General features: G+C 31.6%; 1 protein-coding gene across 4 annotated transcripts in view; it reads right to left on the bottom strand.

Annotated features, from left to right (window-relative positions):
- The window catches only part of DNAH5 (dynein axonemal heavy chain 5), a 392,301-nt gene that overhangs the window by 94,910 nt on the left and 279,048 nt on the right, over positions 1–18,343 (bottom strand). For all 4 annotated transcript variants that reach the window (XM_074279122.1, XM_074279119.1, XM_074279121.1 and 1 more), the window contains exons 53-55: positions 9,109–9,239; positions 5,685–5,838; positions 4,793–5,060 (exon numbers count right to left, since the gene is read on the bottom strand). In XM_074279122.1, the coding sequence (XP_074135223.1) occupies positions 4,793–5,060; positions 5,685–5,838; positions 9,109–9,239 (553 nt within the window). The remainder of the gene's footprint in view (positions 1–4,792; positions 5,061–5,684; positions 5,839–9,108; positions 9,240–18,343) is intronic.

Below are 18,343 nucleotides of genomic sequence, written 5' to 3'. Positions count from 1 at the left end.
CTCCTCTCATTGACTTACTACCACTGAGGCTTTTAGATAAGTCATTTTCCCTCTTGGAAGCTTAAGTTACTTCATCTTCAAGATGAAGAATTATGTGATATTTAAGATCTTTTCCATTTCAAATTACATGCTCCTGTTATCCTAAGTATCATAAACATAATTTTTTAAATTATTTTAAAAGTGTATTAATTATTAAGAGTTGTACAAATTTAGCATTTCAAGGTCAAGTTTTTCTCAAATATGGAAAAAATGTCTTGTAGTTTTTGAGGTTCTATGTCATCTTAAAAGAGATGGGGGGAGAAAGAGAGAAAGAGACAGAAAGACAGACAGAAATTCATTTTCATTTTGGTTTTCTTGTTATGCTTGAAAATATGAAATCTAAGCCTAACCAGTAACCTCCTTCTCTGTACAGGGCTTCTTCATTCAGGAGAATCAGCCTCTTGTGAACATTCAAGTGGAACTTGCAAGTCTGCTTGCCAGCAAGTCTGTTTTATAGCTTATATAGGTGCATGACTTCTACAAATAACTCAAGAGTCAGAGCCCACGTGGCACTCATATTTAACAGTGTCACTACCGTCTTCACTCAGCACTTGTCAGGCATTTAATTCTTTTAGATGCTGACTGCATCTCATAAGTGGAAATGTCCATCACTAAATTATGTTATGCCTAAGCCATCTTGTCCTTAGCTGTGGCAGCTGGCCATGTATAATCTCCTAAAATTTATAGCATCCTTTAGAAATATTTAAGTAAAAACTGCTGTTGGAAGAACATTAACTGCTCAAGTATTCTAAATATAGTACCCACTATATTACCTTATTGCTTCCCCCTGAAAATGGCTCTGTACTTACCAAGGTTAATCAGTCAATTAATCAAGAAGCATGTACTTACTTCCTATTCTATATATGTATACCTGATTCAAATACTCTGAGGTAGAAAACATAAAACATGGTCCCTACCCATACGGTGCAAACAAACTAATAAAGTCCTTATAAATGCTTCATGATATGCTTGAGAAGCAACTAATGGACTGGCCTCAAATCTACTGAAGACATCAGTATTTAATAATGGAAGATTAATAACAACTCTATGCATAAAAATATGAGACTAAAAAAAAGAGAAGAAATAGAATACAACATTTTCTCACATGAATAGCACCAGATTTTTGTTTGTTTTTAGGAGGCAAATGAGACAAATAACACCTTTGTTATTATACTGAAATAGCCAAAGTAATCAAAACTCCAGCAGCCTATTACATTTTTTCATGTTCACTCTTTCAACATTTCCAATTGTCTCAAAGCATCCCCAGGGCCAAATGCAAAAACTAAACAATAAACAGTTTATGGCTAATATAGATGACAAGTAATAGAGGATCTAAATTCAAATCCTAGTTGTATCTAGCAAATAATTTTTAATTTAAAATAACTAAATTTAATAATTTTCATTTGAAATAATTTTAATATTTTTAAATTATGCTTATGCTTTTAAAAAAAAATCTAGAGTAGCGAACTCTCACTACCTTGTAATTTATAATCTTAGAAACATTTCTGACACATTAATATATTAAGCAACTTGCCACTCTGGAAATTTCGTCCATTTAAAGTATTAATGAGTTGCTTAAGGCACTTAAATGTTGGCTGGTTTGCCCACAGTAGCTGATTCCAAGGTGAACTATAAACTAGGCCAAAATGGATCTTAATTCATTTCTTGCAAAATAAACATTCATCTTTTCACAACATTCTCCCAGTGGCATAAGGGAGAATATCCGCGGGACCCATAAGAAAATATGAAAAGATGTTCCAAGAAGAGTATTCACATGCTTAATGGGGTTACTAGTAAGCACTATTATAATGCAAGAATTATGACTGTAGTTATCATATCTATGTAAGTATTGGAGAACAGTTAGACTCTATTGGAAAATATATATAATTTGTTGCACCTTGAAATTTAAATCAAATGAACTACCATTGGACCACCCAAGAAAACAAATAGAGGAAGTCTCTTTTGAAAAGCACCTGTTTTGATTTTCAGGAAGTTCAAGCCAGGATCTAAAAGTGCCTGCAGACTTCTTAACTGCACATTTGGAAACAGGAATAAAAATGACCTCTACAGAAGCCATACACACACACACACACACACACACACACACACACACACACACACACACAACTTTTATTGGGAAAATGCTCATATATGTATATATATATAGTTGTATAGTGGTGATATTTTTCTAAATGATTGTTGTATATACCATCATTTCTCTTTATCCTAGATAATTATTTATAAGCTTTGAGATGAGCAGTGGTATTTAGATAGAAGAACCAAACTGTTCTATAATCTAAAATGAGAATCAATTCACCAAAGAGTTGACTTAATTATAGATGCAGCTTCCTCAGAATTTGTTTCAAACTATTTCTGGATGAGGAAAGATATAAAGGGGCATTTTAAAATAGTAAATGAATAACACATCTAGAAGAATGTTAATGACTACTATTTTTTTTCAGAGAGTTAGCAGAATTTTACGGAGGTTAATTTATTTAGTGATTTGGGGAGCATAGAAGTACAAAAAGAAATATGAAACAAGAAAATGAAGATAATTGGAAAACAGAAGTAACCAGGCACTAGATATTGCCAGGACTGAAAATTTCAAATAGTAAAAATAACCTTTAGAACTATATCTAGTAAGTGACAACTATGAAAATAATTTTATCTTTAGTAATGTATCTGGATGAGTTTTTAAAACTCATTTGTTTAAAGAAATATTGTTTTAAAAGATTACTTTAAAAGAATTACAAAAGCATAATATCCATTTCTAAACTTCTATAAAGCAAGATTTTATATATATGCATACCAGCATATTTAGACCATGAAAAAATATTATTGCCTTTTAAAATAAAGCAATTCACTTTTAAAATAAATGAATCACAAGAAAGCTTCATAAATATATAGAGTATGATTCTTTCTACCAATCAACAAGAGAGTCTCATGCAAAATGTTCTTAATGTTATTCCCTATTGGTGTGACAAAATATGATGCCCTGAGTCAAGGGTGCATCTATGAAAACTTATCCAATATTTTCTTCAGATATCTTAGTCATGACCTTGCACTTAAGTGTGTGATAGTCATTTCAAGTAAATAAGTTGTGCATCCATAAGATGCAAGGATAGGACTAAATGACCTCTAAGGTCTCTTTCAGTACTAAGTCATTATCCCATGAAACAAAATTTTATTCACCATCTTTAAAATATTCACTTGAAACAGAGAATGTCAATTATTATAAAGATGCACTGAAAGGAGAAGATAAGGGAGTAATGCTAATTTGAAGACTACCAAATAATATAACAATTAAAAAGGCCACGTTGGCAAGTCTTGACATACAACAATGAAATTATAAAGAATCTTGAGAGGGTACTTTGAACCTAAGAACTAAGTTGGGCATTTATTCAATAATACTCACAGGGATCTCTCAGTTTTATTGGTAGAACCGGACCATGGACAGGGAGAAGAGAGACAGACTCTTCATATGTCTATATCATTATGTCAGAATAGAGAATTCACATACAATAAAGGGTGGTAGGAAAATAAATATCATGAGACACCATTGGCACAATCCCCTCAGAGATCCCAGAATCTCTTCTTTGAGATTTCATCATTACTCTATAAAACATTTGCTCATGACAAGAAGATATGAAAGATAGGAAGAGGGAGCTGTGATCTTTCTTTGGGTTCCCTTGGGTAAATGACATTGAAGTACCATTCATCTTGATCATTATGGATACAGAAGGAAATATGATGGTATCCAGAGATATATAGGTCTCAAAGGAATTAGCCTACTTTTTGCATATCTATGATATCTTATGAAGACTTTCTGAGAAGATGCCTGTTGCAGAATCATTGGGTTTCTAACAGCAAGATGAACTGAAGTGAGAAAATAAGGGAGGCAGTGACACTAATTTGAATACTACCAAAGTTTTACATTAACTTTATAACTAAACATTTACTGATGAGAACCTCAAGTGATTGGTAGCATTGGGATTATAGTAATCAAAGGACAAATCTGAGGGATGCAATAAAGTTTAAAAATGAGTAAGATTTAATTGATTAGAATATAGGGGATAAAGAAATCAAAGGTGCCTTCTGGTAACTTGAATAATTATGATTCTATTAAAAATAAATTAAGAATTTAGGAAGGGGAGATCATTCCCATTCAAACTGATTAACTTAGTGAAATCATTGGTCATCTATTTCACATAATGCCCTGTTTTGTTTTTTCAGAGTAATTTTCACCATAACTAGAAAATACATTAATTACTCTGTATTTTGTATTTCTTTCCACATTAAATAATTTTGATAATCTCATTTTATCTAAATGGACTTAAAGTTGTACAATGCAGGATAAATATAAAAACATTTTTAATGGTCTAGTTTAATGGACTAGTTAAAGCTCATATTTCAAATAGTTAATAAAATATTTAGAAAAGCATATAATATAGGATATATAAGCACTTCTTGTTATTTTACAGTAGGAGTATTAATTTATAAAGAATTCTGTACTGTTAAAAAGTGTTTGATACATTTTTAAATATATAATTTAAACCAGATTCCATACTTACTTCTCATACTTAGTCCCTTCCTGAAAAGGGAAGAAATCGGACTTCAGTATAGTAGAAAAGAAGCTAGACAGTTAACCAATTATTTTTTTTTCCTTTTGACTATTAGTGATAGCAAATTCCATGGTAAGAAATATAGGAAATACCATAGACCCAGAACACTAATACAAAAATTACATATTTACCAGCAACCAGAGCATCTTTAGGCCATCGACTAAACCAATCTGTAGTACATCCTGAGATAAGTGCAGGGAACTTCAAGGCCCGATTTCGGAATTTTTCACCGACTGGAGAAAAGCAAAGTACAATATGGAGATTCTGTCGGACCCTGCTCATGAAGTAGTCATATAAATTCTCATTAGTTGGAGGCCGTCTGGGGTATTCTTTTTTCATGACTGATATAAGATCACTATTAATTTCATCAATTTCATCACGAGCAAATAGGTTGGAAACCTTAAAAAGCAAATACAAATATATAATCCCAGTGTTAGGAAAGAAATATTACCAAATATGATATAAAATTTCAAATTAATTCTATCCAAGATATATCCTGATCAATGACCAGGTGTTAACACTTCATTTATATTCTCAAAGCCATTTTTTAAAAAGTCTAAAGAACTTAATATGAGGGGCAGCTGGGTGGCGCAGTGGACAGAGCACTAGCCTTGAATTCAGGGAGGCCCCGAGTTCGGATCTGGTCTCAGACACTTGGGACTTTCTAACTGTATGATCCTGGGCAGGTCACTTAACCCCAGCCTCAGAAAAAAGAAAAAAGAAAAAAAAAAAAAAAGAAAGAAAGAAAATATGAAATCTACATCTATTTTGCAATATGTGAATAATTTTGTTACATTATAAAATATATAAGCTTCTTATATTATTTCATATTTCTCACTCTGAGTATATGAATTTTCAAATGCTTATTTCTATATTTTCTTTGAGAGTTATTCTTCAACAAGCACAGCCTTTTATCAGCACTTACCACTGAACTCTTAGTGACACCATTACTCTGACAGAACAAAACATGAAAAACTATAAAAGAATAGGAGACAAAAACATGAAAAACAAATCCACTCCTACCTCACCAGATGATAAAACATTATTCATATATTCCAAAAACGACTCATCTTTAATCTCATTGTCAGTGAAAATAAAGCTGATTCCTTTGCCTTGCTGACCTGCTGTCCTATATAAAAGCTTCAGGTCATCCATCAGATTTGATGTACTATAAGATCTAAAATAATAATATGAGAATGTCATTGACAAAAACCTCATCACAATATATTAAAAAATCTGCTCCACCCATTTTATTTAATGTCAAGGAAAAAAAACTTCACTATATAGAATATCCAAGTCAGAAGAAAGGTTTTACTGGAAATGTCCTGAGTGACTTCTATGTTCTAAGTACTATTTCTGCTATTATCATCATTATATTTTCTAAGAACGCGGGGATGTATTTATCCACCTTTATCAACATTGAATGTTCTTTTAGTATTAAAAAAAAATTAATCAAGAACATCTTCCATTTGTTCCAAATGAAGACACAAAGATATTTCTATTTTAGCCCCTATCATTAACATTGTATATAAATGAAAATCTTTATTTCTCTTTTATCTTTTTTTTTATTTTTCAATTTGGTGCTGCCTTTTCCCTCATCATTTTTAGGATTAATAGCTTTAAAAATTGCTAATGCCTATCCTTTTATATTATATAGCATAATAGTTTACTAAGGTTTGAATATGATACATCTCTTCAGTTTTATGCTTTAATTCTAGCAAATTTTACACATCATATTAAGTATAATTAAACACACCTTGTAATTAAAGCACAAAGCCTCTGGAATCAAGACATTGAAGATACATATTTAAACTACTCTTTCTTACTTATGTGTCAGGGCACATTGGAATTGAGAAGTAAGAAACAGACAATTTGTAATTAGAAATGATTAAAGAAAATTATTGGATTGTCTCTCTTGACCTGCCATTCACTAAAATATGTGAATTATACAAATAAAATATGAATTAAAATTTATTAAATATTTCTTAAGTTATTAGCAGAGAACTTATTTTAAAGTACTTATTTAGGGGATAGTAACGTTTTGTGCTTGCAAATAAGGCTGATTTTACTATTAAGATAGACTTTTTACTTTAGGAAACACTGAGACTTACCAAAATAATTTCTTACCAGCCATAGAAAGTGAAAAAGTTGACTCAGAGTTAGATATAAATTTTTATCACAACAAAGAACAGATTTCATTATGTATATATATCATTCAGAAAATGTCTGATGGTAATTGACTTTGAGGAACCAAAGCAGAATAATATTTGCTAAGCACCCATTTAATCTGGTTCTATGATAGACATTTTATAAATGAAATTTAAGAATTAAATGAAATTTAAAATCTAGGTGCTTCCACATTAAATACCACATCAATGGTTCAAATATTCAGTGAAATATTTTCAAAACAAGTGGAATGAGGGTAATAACTTTTTAAAATTATATTTACCATTAAATATTAATTTAAATAAATTATGTCAAATAAATATTTTGTAATTTAGTGATTAGCATTTAATAAATCACATTCATGGTTCTTTCTCTGACTCCCCTACAGAGACTTTGATTGGGATGCTTCTCCTGACAACCATAAAGTTTAGCAGCACTTCTTTTGTCAAGCGATGACAGGAATGTACCAAATCAATACTTATTCTAGTGTCAAAATCAAAATCTTTCAATAAATTTTAAAAAATGAGAAAATATCAATGAGGTTCTACTATCAACAACAACATAGAGAAGCCTCTATTACAAAGTATTCCATGTCTCTGGGGACAGCCATTTCTAAATTGAAAAGGAAGTACAACAATGTCTCAATAGACATACAAAATACTAAACCAATATCACTATTATTTTTATTTTACAAAATAGAAAATAGAGTGTGGGTAATTTATCCAAGATCATTTAGATGGTAAGTGGGAGAGCTATTTCTTGAAGTTGGGGTTTTCTGGCTCTGACACTTGTGCTCTTTTCACTATACTAAAATATAAAGGCACAATGGAGATAGGGAAAAAAATTATAGTAATGCTGTGTAGTTCATTCATTGCTTTTCTGCTAAAGGTGTGTTTTACTTCTTAGTTTTACTCTTCTTCTACCTCCCAGAAAAGATAAAGTTGTTGCTTTCAGTTTTTCCAGTAAGTGAAGGAATCAAGTGTTGTCTGAATGGTTTTTCAAAAACAACTTTAGAGTTGAAGTCTAATTTCAGATAGTCACCCAGAAATGACCACTGTTTTGCTTGATCATAATAACAGAAAGTTTCCACAAGTATCATTTACAGACATCTGGCCTGAACTTCACAAGTTACTGTTGTTCAATCTTTCCTCAATTACATTTTGCCTGAATCACTAAAATAATCTCTTGATTAACCTAATGCTAGTGTTTCTCCTCAAGTATATCCAATACCTAATTGCCAAACTAAACCTACTAAAATGCAGAATTAACTTTACAAACCCCTCAAATTCCTTCCTTTGCTCAATATTCTTCTAGGATAAAATACAGAATAATTGACCTGGAATTTTAAGTGCCATACTCTCTAGTACCCATCCAGTTTTCTAGTTCATTTTATTCCTCTTTACTTAATATCCATTCTAATCAAACTAGCCTACCAAGTTTCCCCATACAAAACATTGCATCCCCTACTCAGTAGGATTTGACCATATCAAAATGTATACCCCCTTTATATATACTGGGAAAATCTACAGCTTTACATTGCTCAAATGTCTTCTCTCACTCAGATGTTCTCATTCTCTGTCCCTCTGTTTCTGTCTCTCTGTTTATCTGTGTATCATGTGTCTCTGTCTCTCCCAGTCTCGACCTCTATTTCTTTCTCCTTTGCTTCCTCCACATACACCCCTCCAACTCTATCCCCCCAGCTTTCACTTTTTTCCTCTTTCTCTCTGTGAGTATGTGTGCTTATAACTTTGTATTACTTTCTATATATCTTTGCATTTTCATTTGGACATAATATAGCCATCAAAAATAATCTTGCCAGAGGAAGAGACTATTCCATTGTTCTTTTTGTGGGGAAAAAGGAGTTGTTTATTTGTTTTTATCTCTAGCACCTACAACAGTAAATCCTTTCCATTTCTTCTTTTATTCTTATCATTCTAATCCATACCTACTAATTTATTCTGTCTTTGTCCCCCAAACACCCATATACTATCTTTCTTTAGTCTCATTTCTCATCAAACATTATTCTTTATAATGTTTTTAGGATTAAACATGCACTAAAAAGGCGATACCCAATACACACAAAAAATGAGATTACATGTAAAGACCATTTTCTTTTTTTTTAAGACCATTTTCTTAAATTACATTTTTGAGATTGTTTTTTCATACATTTATTCAATTATATTAATTTCTGACCAATATATCACTATTTTTCCATGAACTGATACAACTAACTCTAAATAAAAAATCTATTTCACATTCATTAAATGAGACACACACAAACCTTGTTAGTGTGATCTGGAAGTAATCATAGCCAGCAATAAATGATGCCAGTCGAGTCAGACTTTGCTTTCCTGATCCACCCACACCCACAAGAAGGGCATTTCCACGAGGTGTACGAAGAACACGGGAAATCTGAAGCACAAAATGAACAAAGCATAATTGCTATTTAAACTATGTGATTAAAGGTCATCCCTAAATTTCAAATAGGTTGTCTCTAAAATTTACATATGAATCATATAAATTTGACTTGAAACTCAACTTTGTTCCCCTTGAAACAATATTATAGGATTAGCTAGATGGTGCAGTAGATAGAGCACTTAACATTTATTAGTTGTATGACCCTAGGAAAGTCACTTAACGCCAGTTCCCTTGCAAAAAAGAAAAAAGAAAAAAAATAAAAAGAAACAATTTTATATATTATTATTAGGGTTTGTTCCCAATTAATGTCAATTTGATTAAAAACATGATATGCTGATAACTTCAGTTATAAATAATATATAAATAAAAATACTCTCTGTCTTAATGGATTTTGCAATATGGCAAAATACTTATTTAGAGATTCTTTGGATTGCAGTAGTTTGTCTTTGTTCCAGACATGTCCAATATTTTTATTATTTTTTATTTTAGCTTTTTATTTATAAGATATATGCATGGGTAATTTTTCAGCATTGACCCTTGCAAAACCTTCTGTTCCAACTTTTCCCCTCCTTCCTCCCACCCCCTCCTCTAGATGGCAGGTAGACAAATACATGTTAAATATGTTAAAGTATATGTTAAATACAATATATGTATATATATATATATATATATATATATATATATATATATATATATATATATATATATATATATATATATATTATGTAGTTATCTTGCTGTACAAGAAAAATCGGATTTAGAAATAAGGTAATAAATAACCTGAGAAGGAAAACAAAAATGCAAGTGGACAATAATAGAAGGCGTGGAAATGATATATTGTGATCCATACTCTTTTCCCTTAGTTCTTTCGGTAGGTATAGCTGGTTCTCTTCATTACTGAACAATTGGAATTGATTTGGTTCATCTGATTTTTGGGGAGAGCCACGTCCATCAGAATTGATCATCATATAGTATTGTTGTTGAAGTGTATAATGATTTCCTGGTTCTGCTCATTTTATTCAGCATCAGTTCATGTTTCTTCAGGCTTTTCTGAAATCATTCTGCTGGTCATTTCTTACAGATCAATAATATTCTATAACATTCATATACAATTTGTTCTGCCATTCTCCAGTTGATGGGCATCCATTCCAGTTTCTAGCCACTATAAAAAGGGCTAACACAAATATTCTTGCACATACAGGTCCCTTTCCCTTCTTTAAAATCTCTTTGGGAGATAAGCCCAATAGTAACACTGCTGGAACAAAGGGTATGGACAGTTTGATAACTTTTTGACCATAGTTCCAAATCATTCTCCAGAATGGCTGGATTCATTCACAATTCCACCAACAGTGTATCAGTGTCCCAGTTTTCCCACATCCCCTTCAACATTCATCATTATCTTTTCCTGTCATCCTAGCCAATCTGAGAGCTGTGTAGTGATATCTCAGAGTTGTCTCAATTTGTATTTCTCTAATCAATAATGATTTGGAGCATCTTTTCATATGACTAGAAATAGTTTCAATTTCTTCATCTGAAAATGTCTGTTCATATCCTTTGACCATTTATCAATTGGAAAATGGATTGATTTCTTATAAATTAGAGTCAACTGTCTATATACTTTGGAAATGAGGCCTTCATCAGAACCTTTGATTGTAAAATTCTTTCCCAGTTTATTGCTTCCCTTCTAATCATGTCTGCATTAGTTTTATTTATATAAAAACTTTTTAACTTGATATAATCAAAATTTTCTATTTTGTGGTCAATAATGATATCTAGTTCTTCTTTGGTCACATATTTCTTCCTCTTCCCCAGATCTGAGAGGTAAACTATCCTATGTTCTTCTAATTTATTTATAATCTCATTCTTTATGCATAGATCATGAACCCTTGGTGTAAGGTGTTAAGTGTGTGTCAATGCCTAGTTTCTGCCATACTAATTTCTAATTTTCCCAGCAGTTTTTGTCAAATAGTGAATTCTTATCGCAAAAGTTGGGGTCTTTTGGTTTGTTAAACACTAGATTATTAGAGTTATTGACTTTTTTTAGCCAATACCAAATGGTTTTGGTGCATGTCCAATATTTTTAATCAATTTCTTGGGTAAAGGAGCAAATATAATGTTTAGGAATTTTGCAGATAGCACTCATTTGGGAAGAATAACCAATACACTGAATGACTGAAGAATCTAAACAAATCTCAGCATGTTAGAATGATAGTATGAATCAAATAAGACAAAAATTAATAGTGGCTGATATTATCATTTTCATATGTTCAAAAAACCAATCTTACAAGTACAAAATGAAAATATATGTCTAAATAATACTTCATGTGAAAAGGACTAAAGTTTCACTATATTGCAAGTCAACATAAATTAATAGTACAACATGAGAGCTAATAAATCTAATCCAATCTTGAGCTCAACTAAAAGAAAAATACTATAAAGAAAAAGAAAGCAATAGTCCTTTTATACTCTCCATTAATATGACTGTGGTAGAAATAACATTGTTGAGAAATAACAAAGTTGGGAAATAAGGATGACAAGAGGATAAAAAGAAATGCTCAAAGAAAATCAATTTAAAGAAATAATATTTAATGCATCTGAAAATGTTATATAAAAGATAAATTTGACTTCTTTTTTATAGTCCCAGTAAATATAACTAGGAAAAGTGAATGAAACTTAGATAAAAGTAGAATTAGGTATTAGAACAATAAAGATTCCTAACCTGATTTTTCCAAAATCAAAATGTAATCCCTTAAAAGACAGAAAATCCTCAATGCTTTTCAAGAAAAGAAAGGACTATCATTTGTCAGAAATACTTTATAAAGAATACTTGTTTAGTCAGAAATAAGACTAGATAACCTTTGAAGCTAAATCTAACTCTGTGTGATTCTAGGCTTCTATAACAATGTAGTTGTAGACTAATAGAAAAAGCATGCCAGAAACGTTCTATTCCTTCAGGAGGGACAGCATAACCAGGATCTCAACTATCATTATAGTTCTGCAAAGAGACTAAGGGAACCTAGTACCATGGCTCTCTGAAGTCCTAGTCATTTGTAAAGGGCTGAAACTCTGAGCAGATGCACTTGGGCAATGGAGCACTTAAGGCTAATTACCAATTGGACAATACTCTATTAGCATATACTTGGAGAATGGTGCTGCCCACTATTCTGTGTTGGCTAGATCTGTTAGTGTATACAGAGAATTGTAAGAGGCATTAGAAAGTGGAATAAGACAAGCCGGAGTTACTTTTTGGCAGTGGAAAGAGAGAAAGAAGGTACGGAGATTTCCTATGTCCCTTTCCCTGACTGCTACCCCAAAAGACCAAGAATAAAGATCAAGGACTTTTGCTTATCCTGACTCTGGCTGATTCTAAGGTATCCAGGGTGCTAATGCGGTCATCACAGTGATTTAGTTGAAAAACTGATATTAATTGGACCATGTCTTCTCCATTAAGGAACGCAAATTATCTGCAAAATTCTAAATTACATGTGATTTGCACAAAAGAATAAAATTAATCGTTAGAATAGATCCTTTGCACAAAGAGAAACAGAATTTGAAGAAAAATGTTTTATTTTGCTCCTTTACTTTTCTTGTCATTCAATTAAGCATAAGAAGAGTACAAATAGGTTTTTAGGTCACTCTAAAAACTAAAGTAAAATTAATCAAATTTCAAAGGAAATATAGATACAAATTGTTCTGATAATTCACCATAAAATGTGATTCACTGAGTATGACAAGCCTTCCAGAGGGTTGCTGCAATTGAGAAGATGTGTTAAAAATTATACACACTTTCAGATCCAACCATCATTAAGGCGATAGCTATCATTTGATTCTAGTATTTTGCTATAATTTTTAAAAAAACTGTTATAAATAATGCTGAAATTATGGGTCCTTTGGTTGTTTTTTTTTTGGGGGGGGTTAAAATCTAGCAGTGATATTGATGAGAATTAGATAAGGAGTATCTAAATGAAATTAGGTTTAATTGAGGTCTAGTGGCAGGTTCGAGGTACAGGGAGTCAAATAGAGCTCTCCTGTACCCCTTTAGATTCAGGGCAAAGATACAGAGTTAAAGCAACACAAGAGTCCTAAGGAATTTACAGACTGGAAAACCTAGATTGATAAAAGAATTTATTGTAGGGTTTGGAAGTAAGCTTAAAAGGTAGAAAGACACCAGAGCCAGGGTTGGCACTAGTGGGCAGAAATCGTTGACATGGCCAGCATAAGGATGCCATGTTTGGGATCTCTGCAAAGAGTGGACTCCAGTTTTGCCTCTTTTATAATGGAGGGCTTTTGGTAATCTGAAGGGGCTCTTGGGTGGAGTCCCAGGTTGGCCTCTGGCTTGAGCTTCAGCCAGGGTTAGAATTTAAATAGAATTCAATGGGTTTTTAGATAAGGAAGAAGCTGTTTGTGCTTGGAGTGGGGGTTGGGAAACCTGAGCAGATCATTAGAATGGGGGCTGGGACAGCCCAAGTTGGCTCAGATCCAATAGGGGGCTGAGAGAGCCCAGATATCTCCCATTGGAATTCAAAAGGTTGCTTTTGACCAGGATTTGTGAATCAAAGGTCAGCCATGGGGGTTGGGAATCAGAAAGGAATCTTAAAGGGGCTATATAATCCACATCAATATCACTAGATCAACAAATATAAAGTTTGGGGATTCTGTATGATGTTACTAAATACGCATACACAATTGTCTTCTGTTCTTTTTATAGTGGAAAATATCATATTTGTTCATCTTTTAAAATAATTAAAATAACAAAGTTATTTGAAAAAAACTATTTTTCCATGTATTTAACTAACACTGATTTTCTGACCTCTAACCTTATACAATTACCACTCTATTTCTCATTTAACCATGGTAATCATTTAAACATTTGTTTCCCTGTTTTAACATCTCCTCTACAATTCATTCTCTCCATCCATGGTATCAAACTCAGATAAAAAACTAGTCCTCATGGCTCCAAATTTATACTCACAAATTAATGTTTTACATCTCTTCTATATGAATATTAAATAATTTTCCTAAATTTACATGTAATTATATATATAAAATCATATGTAATTATACAATTCAAAAAATATTCAAAAAATTTAAGTTTCTTATACTTGAAATGTGCAAATTTACCCTTTTCTGGCCTCTGCTCTTATCTACTGAACTATCTCATTGATGCAAGACATCCTAATGTATAATGCAGTAAAATAAGGCTTGTGTAACTTTGTACATATGGCTTAAAATTCCCACTTCTAAGGAAAATGTGATCCTCTCTTCAAGATCACAAAGGTAGATCAGCAAATGTAAAGACAAGACTGGTTAATTAATCTGCATTTCTTCTAGGCATAGCATTTTAAATATTCTATGAAACTATTCCCTTCTTTTTTTTTTTTTAATTCCAGATCAGCTTTCATTCACTTTCTTAAAAGAATTAGCTTCTGTCCTTTTTCAATTCTCCCTAAGACAAGAGTATAAAAGAGTACAAGATAATACCCTAAGGAAGAAGTTATTAATTGACTCTCTAAGACAATTACTAGAAGAAAAACTGAGTTGAAAAGTAGAGATCATTTCTCTATTTTAAGAACCCATAAATATTTGTTTGGGTGATTGAGTTATTTCCAATGGGTACATCAGTCTTATCTTAAGTTTTAAACTTCAATAAAAACTGCTATGTTTATGTGTAATTTTATTTATAGTAAAGAGTTATTCTTTCCTTTTCCCTACTCAAAGTAATTGAATAGTAAATAATTCATTCTCCATCCTGGAGTTGGGAGAGGAGAGGAATAGAGAGACAGACAGACAGAGAGACAAAGAGGGGTGGGAATAAAGTGTATAAATAAATGCTTGACAAATGAATAGATAGAGGGAAAGATAAAACTCCCCATGCTTGCTCATGTTGCTTTGTTAAAGAAATCTTTCTTTGATTTGTTATATTCCTCTAAGGCAAATCTCAAGTTAAGCAAAACTGATAACATTTTTTTGTTTTAGAAACTTATAAGTATTAACTAAAAGCAGATAAATCTCTTGCTAAATAAAGATTCAATAACATACACACCATATTGTTTGTATTACTTTTAAAAGAAAAGAAAAACTTGTGCAAAATTTTATGTTTTTTTTATTGTTATTTTTAAGATTCTTTGGTCAGCAGGATGAATACAGAAAGGCTTGAAGAGACTTACATGAACTGATATTAAGTGAAGTGAGAACAGGAGATCTTTATACACTTCAACAATAATACTATATGAGGATCAATTCTGATGGAAGTGGCTATCTTTGGCAATGAGAGAATCCAAATCAGTTCTAATTGAACAGTGATGAACAGAACCAGCTACACCCAGAGAAAGAATACTAGAAAATGAGTGTGGACCACAACATAGCATTTGCACTCTTTTTGTTGTTGTTTGCTTGCATTTTTGTTTTTCTTCCCAGGTTATTTTTACCTTCTTTCTAAATCCGATATTTCTCATGAAATAAGATAAATAAATAAATATGTATACATACATTATATTTAACATATATTTTAACATGTTTAACATGTATGGCACTGCCTGCATTCTAAGGGAGGAAGTGGAGGAAAGGAGGAGAGAAGTTGGAAAGAAGTTTTTGCAAGGGTCAATATTGAAACTTATAGATATGTTTTGTTAATAAAAAGCTAGAATTAAAAAAAGAAAAAAAACTAACATGTCTAGGGCCATGTAGTAATCCATTCCATTTATTAAGCCAGTCATTAATTAACAAGCATGAGATTAAAAGCCTGCTAACCATGCCCTTCAAACTTGGATTCAAATAAGTAAATTTTGCACATGGCTTGACTCTCTCTTTTTCTTCAACTAGGCCTCTGGCTTCCAAAACAACTATCCTTTTAGAGTATTTGCTGCTAAGTGATGGGGAAAATCAATGAGTTCAATACCCATGATGTCATTTAAGCATTATAAGAACAGTTCTCAACCTGGCACGTCTTAGTTACTCTGAACAGTCTAGCTTCAAGCCACATTTTTGGGGTTTCTTTACATTACTTCCATTTATATAGTCTATATAATATAAAACAAAACTAATAGTCACACCTTGAACTCAACATTCCTTCTACAATATCCACAAATTTTCTTTCCATCCCCCTTCCTCATTTTTGTATTTGCTCCTCATCTCTTTATTTTATTCTTGATCTTTATTTCAATGCTGAGCTTCTCTAATCCTTTTTAGTTATAATTTCTCTCAAAATGCCTTAAATTCACTGTTCATCTGTTCATCTCATTACAAATGTAACTGTGATTTTTGGGGGGAGGCATGAGGAAAGAGGGATTAAGTGACTAGCCCAAGGTCACACAGCTATTAAATGTTAAGTGTCTAAGGTGAGATTTGAATGTAGGTTTTCCTGGTTTTCATGGCTTGTGTTTGCCTACTGTACCATTTAACTGCACTATGTAACCATGAATTTTTTTAAATTATACCAGGAAAATTCAAATTCTAGATGATCTTACCAAGATGGAAATGTATTAAACTATGATCCATATTTGTCTGCCTACCTGATATTTGAGGAGTACTGAAGTTAAGTTTGTAGAAAGATTGGATACTAGGTGATGATTTTGTTTTGTTTAGTATAGGAATTTTAAAAGATGTTCTATTAAAATATAAAAAAGTTGGGATCTTCATCATTGAACTAAGTATCTACAATGATGAATTTACAAATCTTAGAAATGTATGTTATTTCTCCCAGTAGAGTACAAATTTATTCAAAATGAAGACTTTTATTTTTGCCTTTGCATCTCTGGTGAAAAGCGTAGTTCATTGAATACAGAAACATTTTTGTTTTATTTTAACAATATTATAAAATAATTACTTTGGAAGGTTTTTAAATCAATTTTATAAACAATCTTGAACTTCTAAAATGAAAGATGCTAATTACAAAAAATGTCAACCAAGCTTCCCAGAAGCTTGTTAAACAGGGAAGGTGAGGCAGACATCATTAACAACTCAATATTAATGTTTCACTTGTGAATAAGTAAACTGATATTTCTTTCCAATTTTAAGTACTAATCAATAAGGTGGAGCTTTTAATTAAATAAGTAATTTGTAAGGAAAGATATCTGACAGATATATTCTGGGCTTGAAAGAGTCATTTGGAATCACTCTGGGGCCCCAATTTTTTTTTCCCCTGTGGATCCACAAAATGCCTTCTGTGTCACTCACTGTTTCTGTCACTTCTTACAAAAATATCACAGATAATCTTAATGCAAAGACATCCATGTATAAGATTTTAATTTTAGTCTTATGTACTGAAAAATATGATAATACAAGAGCTCAAAATGAAGAGAGGTATTTAAAATAGAAAAATAGGTTTCCTGATTTAGATCTCTAGTCATGTTACCTTTAGTCACAGATTGTTAATGAAACAAAAAAAATCATATAATCAATTATTCTATTCCAAAGACATGTGTGTCAATCTATTCTTCAGTTCCTCAGTCAGAACTGCTACTAAAAAGTTCTCATTGGATTTAACAAATATATTCAATAGGCTAATTTAAAGGAATACTCTAATATGACTGAAATATTTAACTCCATAAAAATTCCATAGCTAATATGGAAAATGCATGGGGCAATTTCTGCTTTTATGAAAATGTTAGTTACCTATCACTTTGTTCCCAAGAAAGTCATTTAAAATATGGAAGTTACCTTCCATACTGTAGAGATATGATAACCAATAAGAGAACAATATTTCTTGCTTTTGCTTTATTGACTTAATAAAGGGAAATTTGTTTTTACTAAACTACTTATTATCAGTTCTCATTTACCCATGCAAATAAACAAATGTTAAAAGCAAATATTAAACATTGTATACCAAGTAGTGTGCTGAGAAGAAAGTATAAAAACAAATATATATATATATATATATAATTCCTGCTATCTAGGAATTTATATTGTCATTGATAGATTTGAGGGAGAGCTCACAATGGATGATGTCAATTTTTTAAACAATAAAAGACAAAGAATTTGATGTTGATTGTAGTAGAGATGAAAGAAGAGTAAAGTTTTTGACTAGTTGATGTGTGGGATGTAATGTGTCATAGATCAGAAATAAATTTACTACATTGTGCTATAAATTCATTAAGGTT

The sequence above is a fragment of the Sminthopsis crassicaudata genome, chromosome 1, assembly GCF_048593235.1.
Source record: "Sminthopsis crassicaudata isolate SCR6 chromosome 1, ASM4859323v1, whole genome shotgun sequence".
NCBI classification, from domain to species: domain Eukaryota; kingdom Metazoa; phylum Chordata; class Mammalia; order Dasyuromorphia; family Dasyuridae; genus Sminthopsis; species Sminthopsis crassicaudata.
Note: the sequence above shows the minus strand (reverse complement) of the source record. Positions and strands in the feature narration are given on the sequence as shown.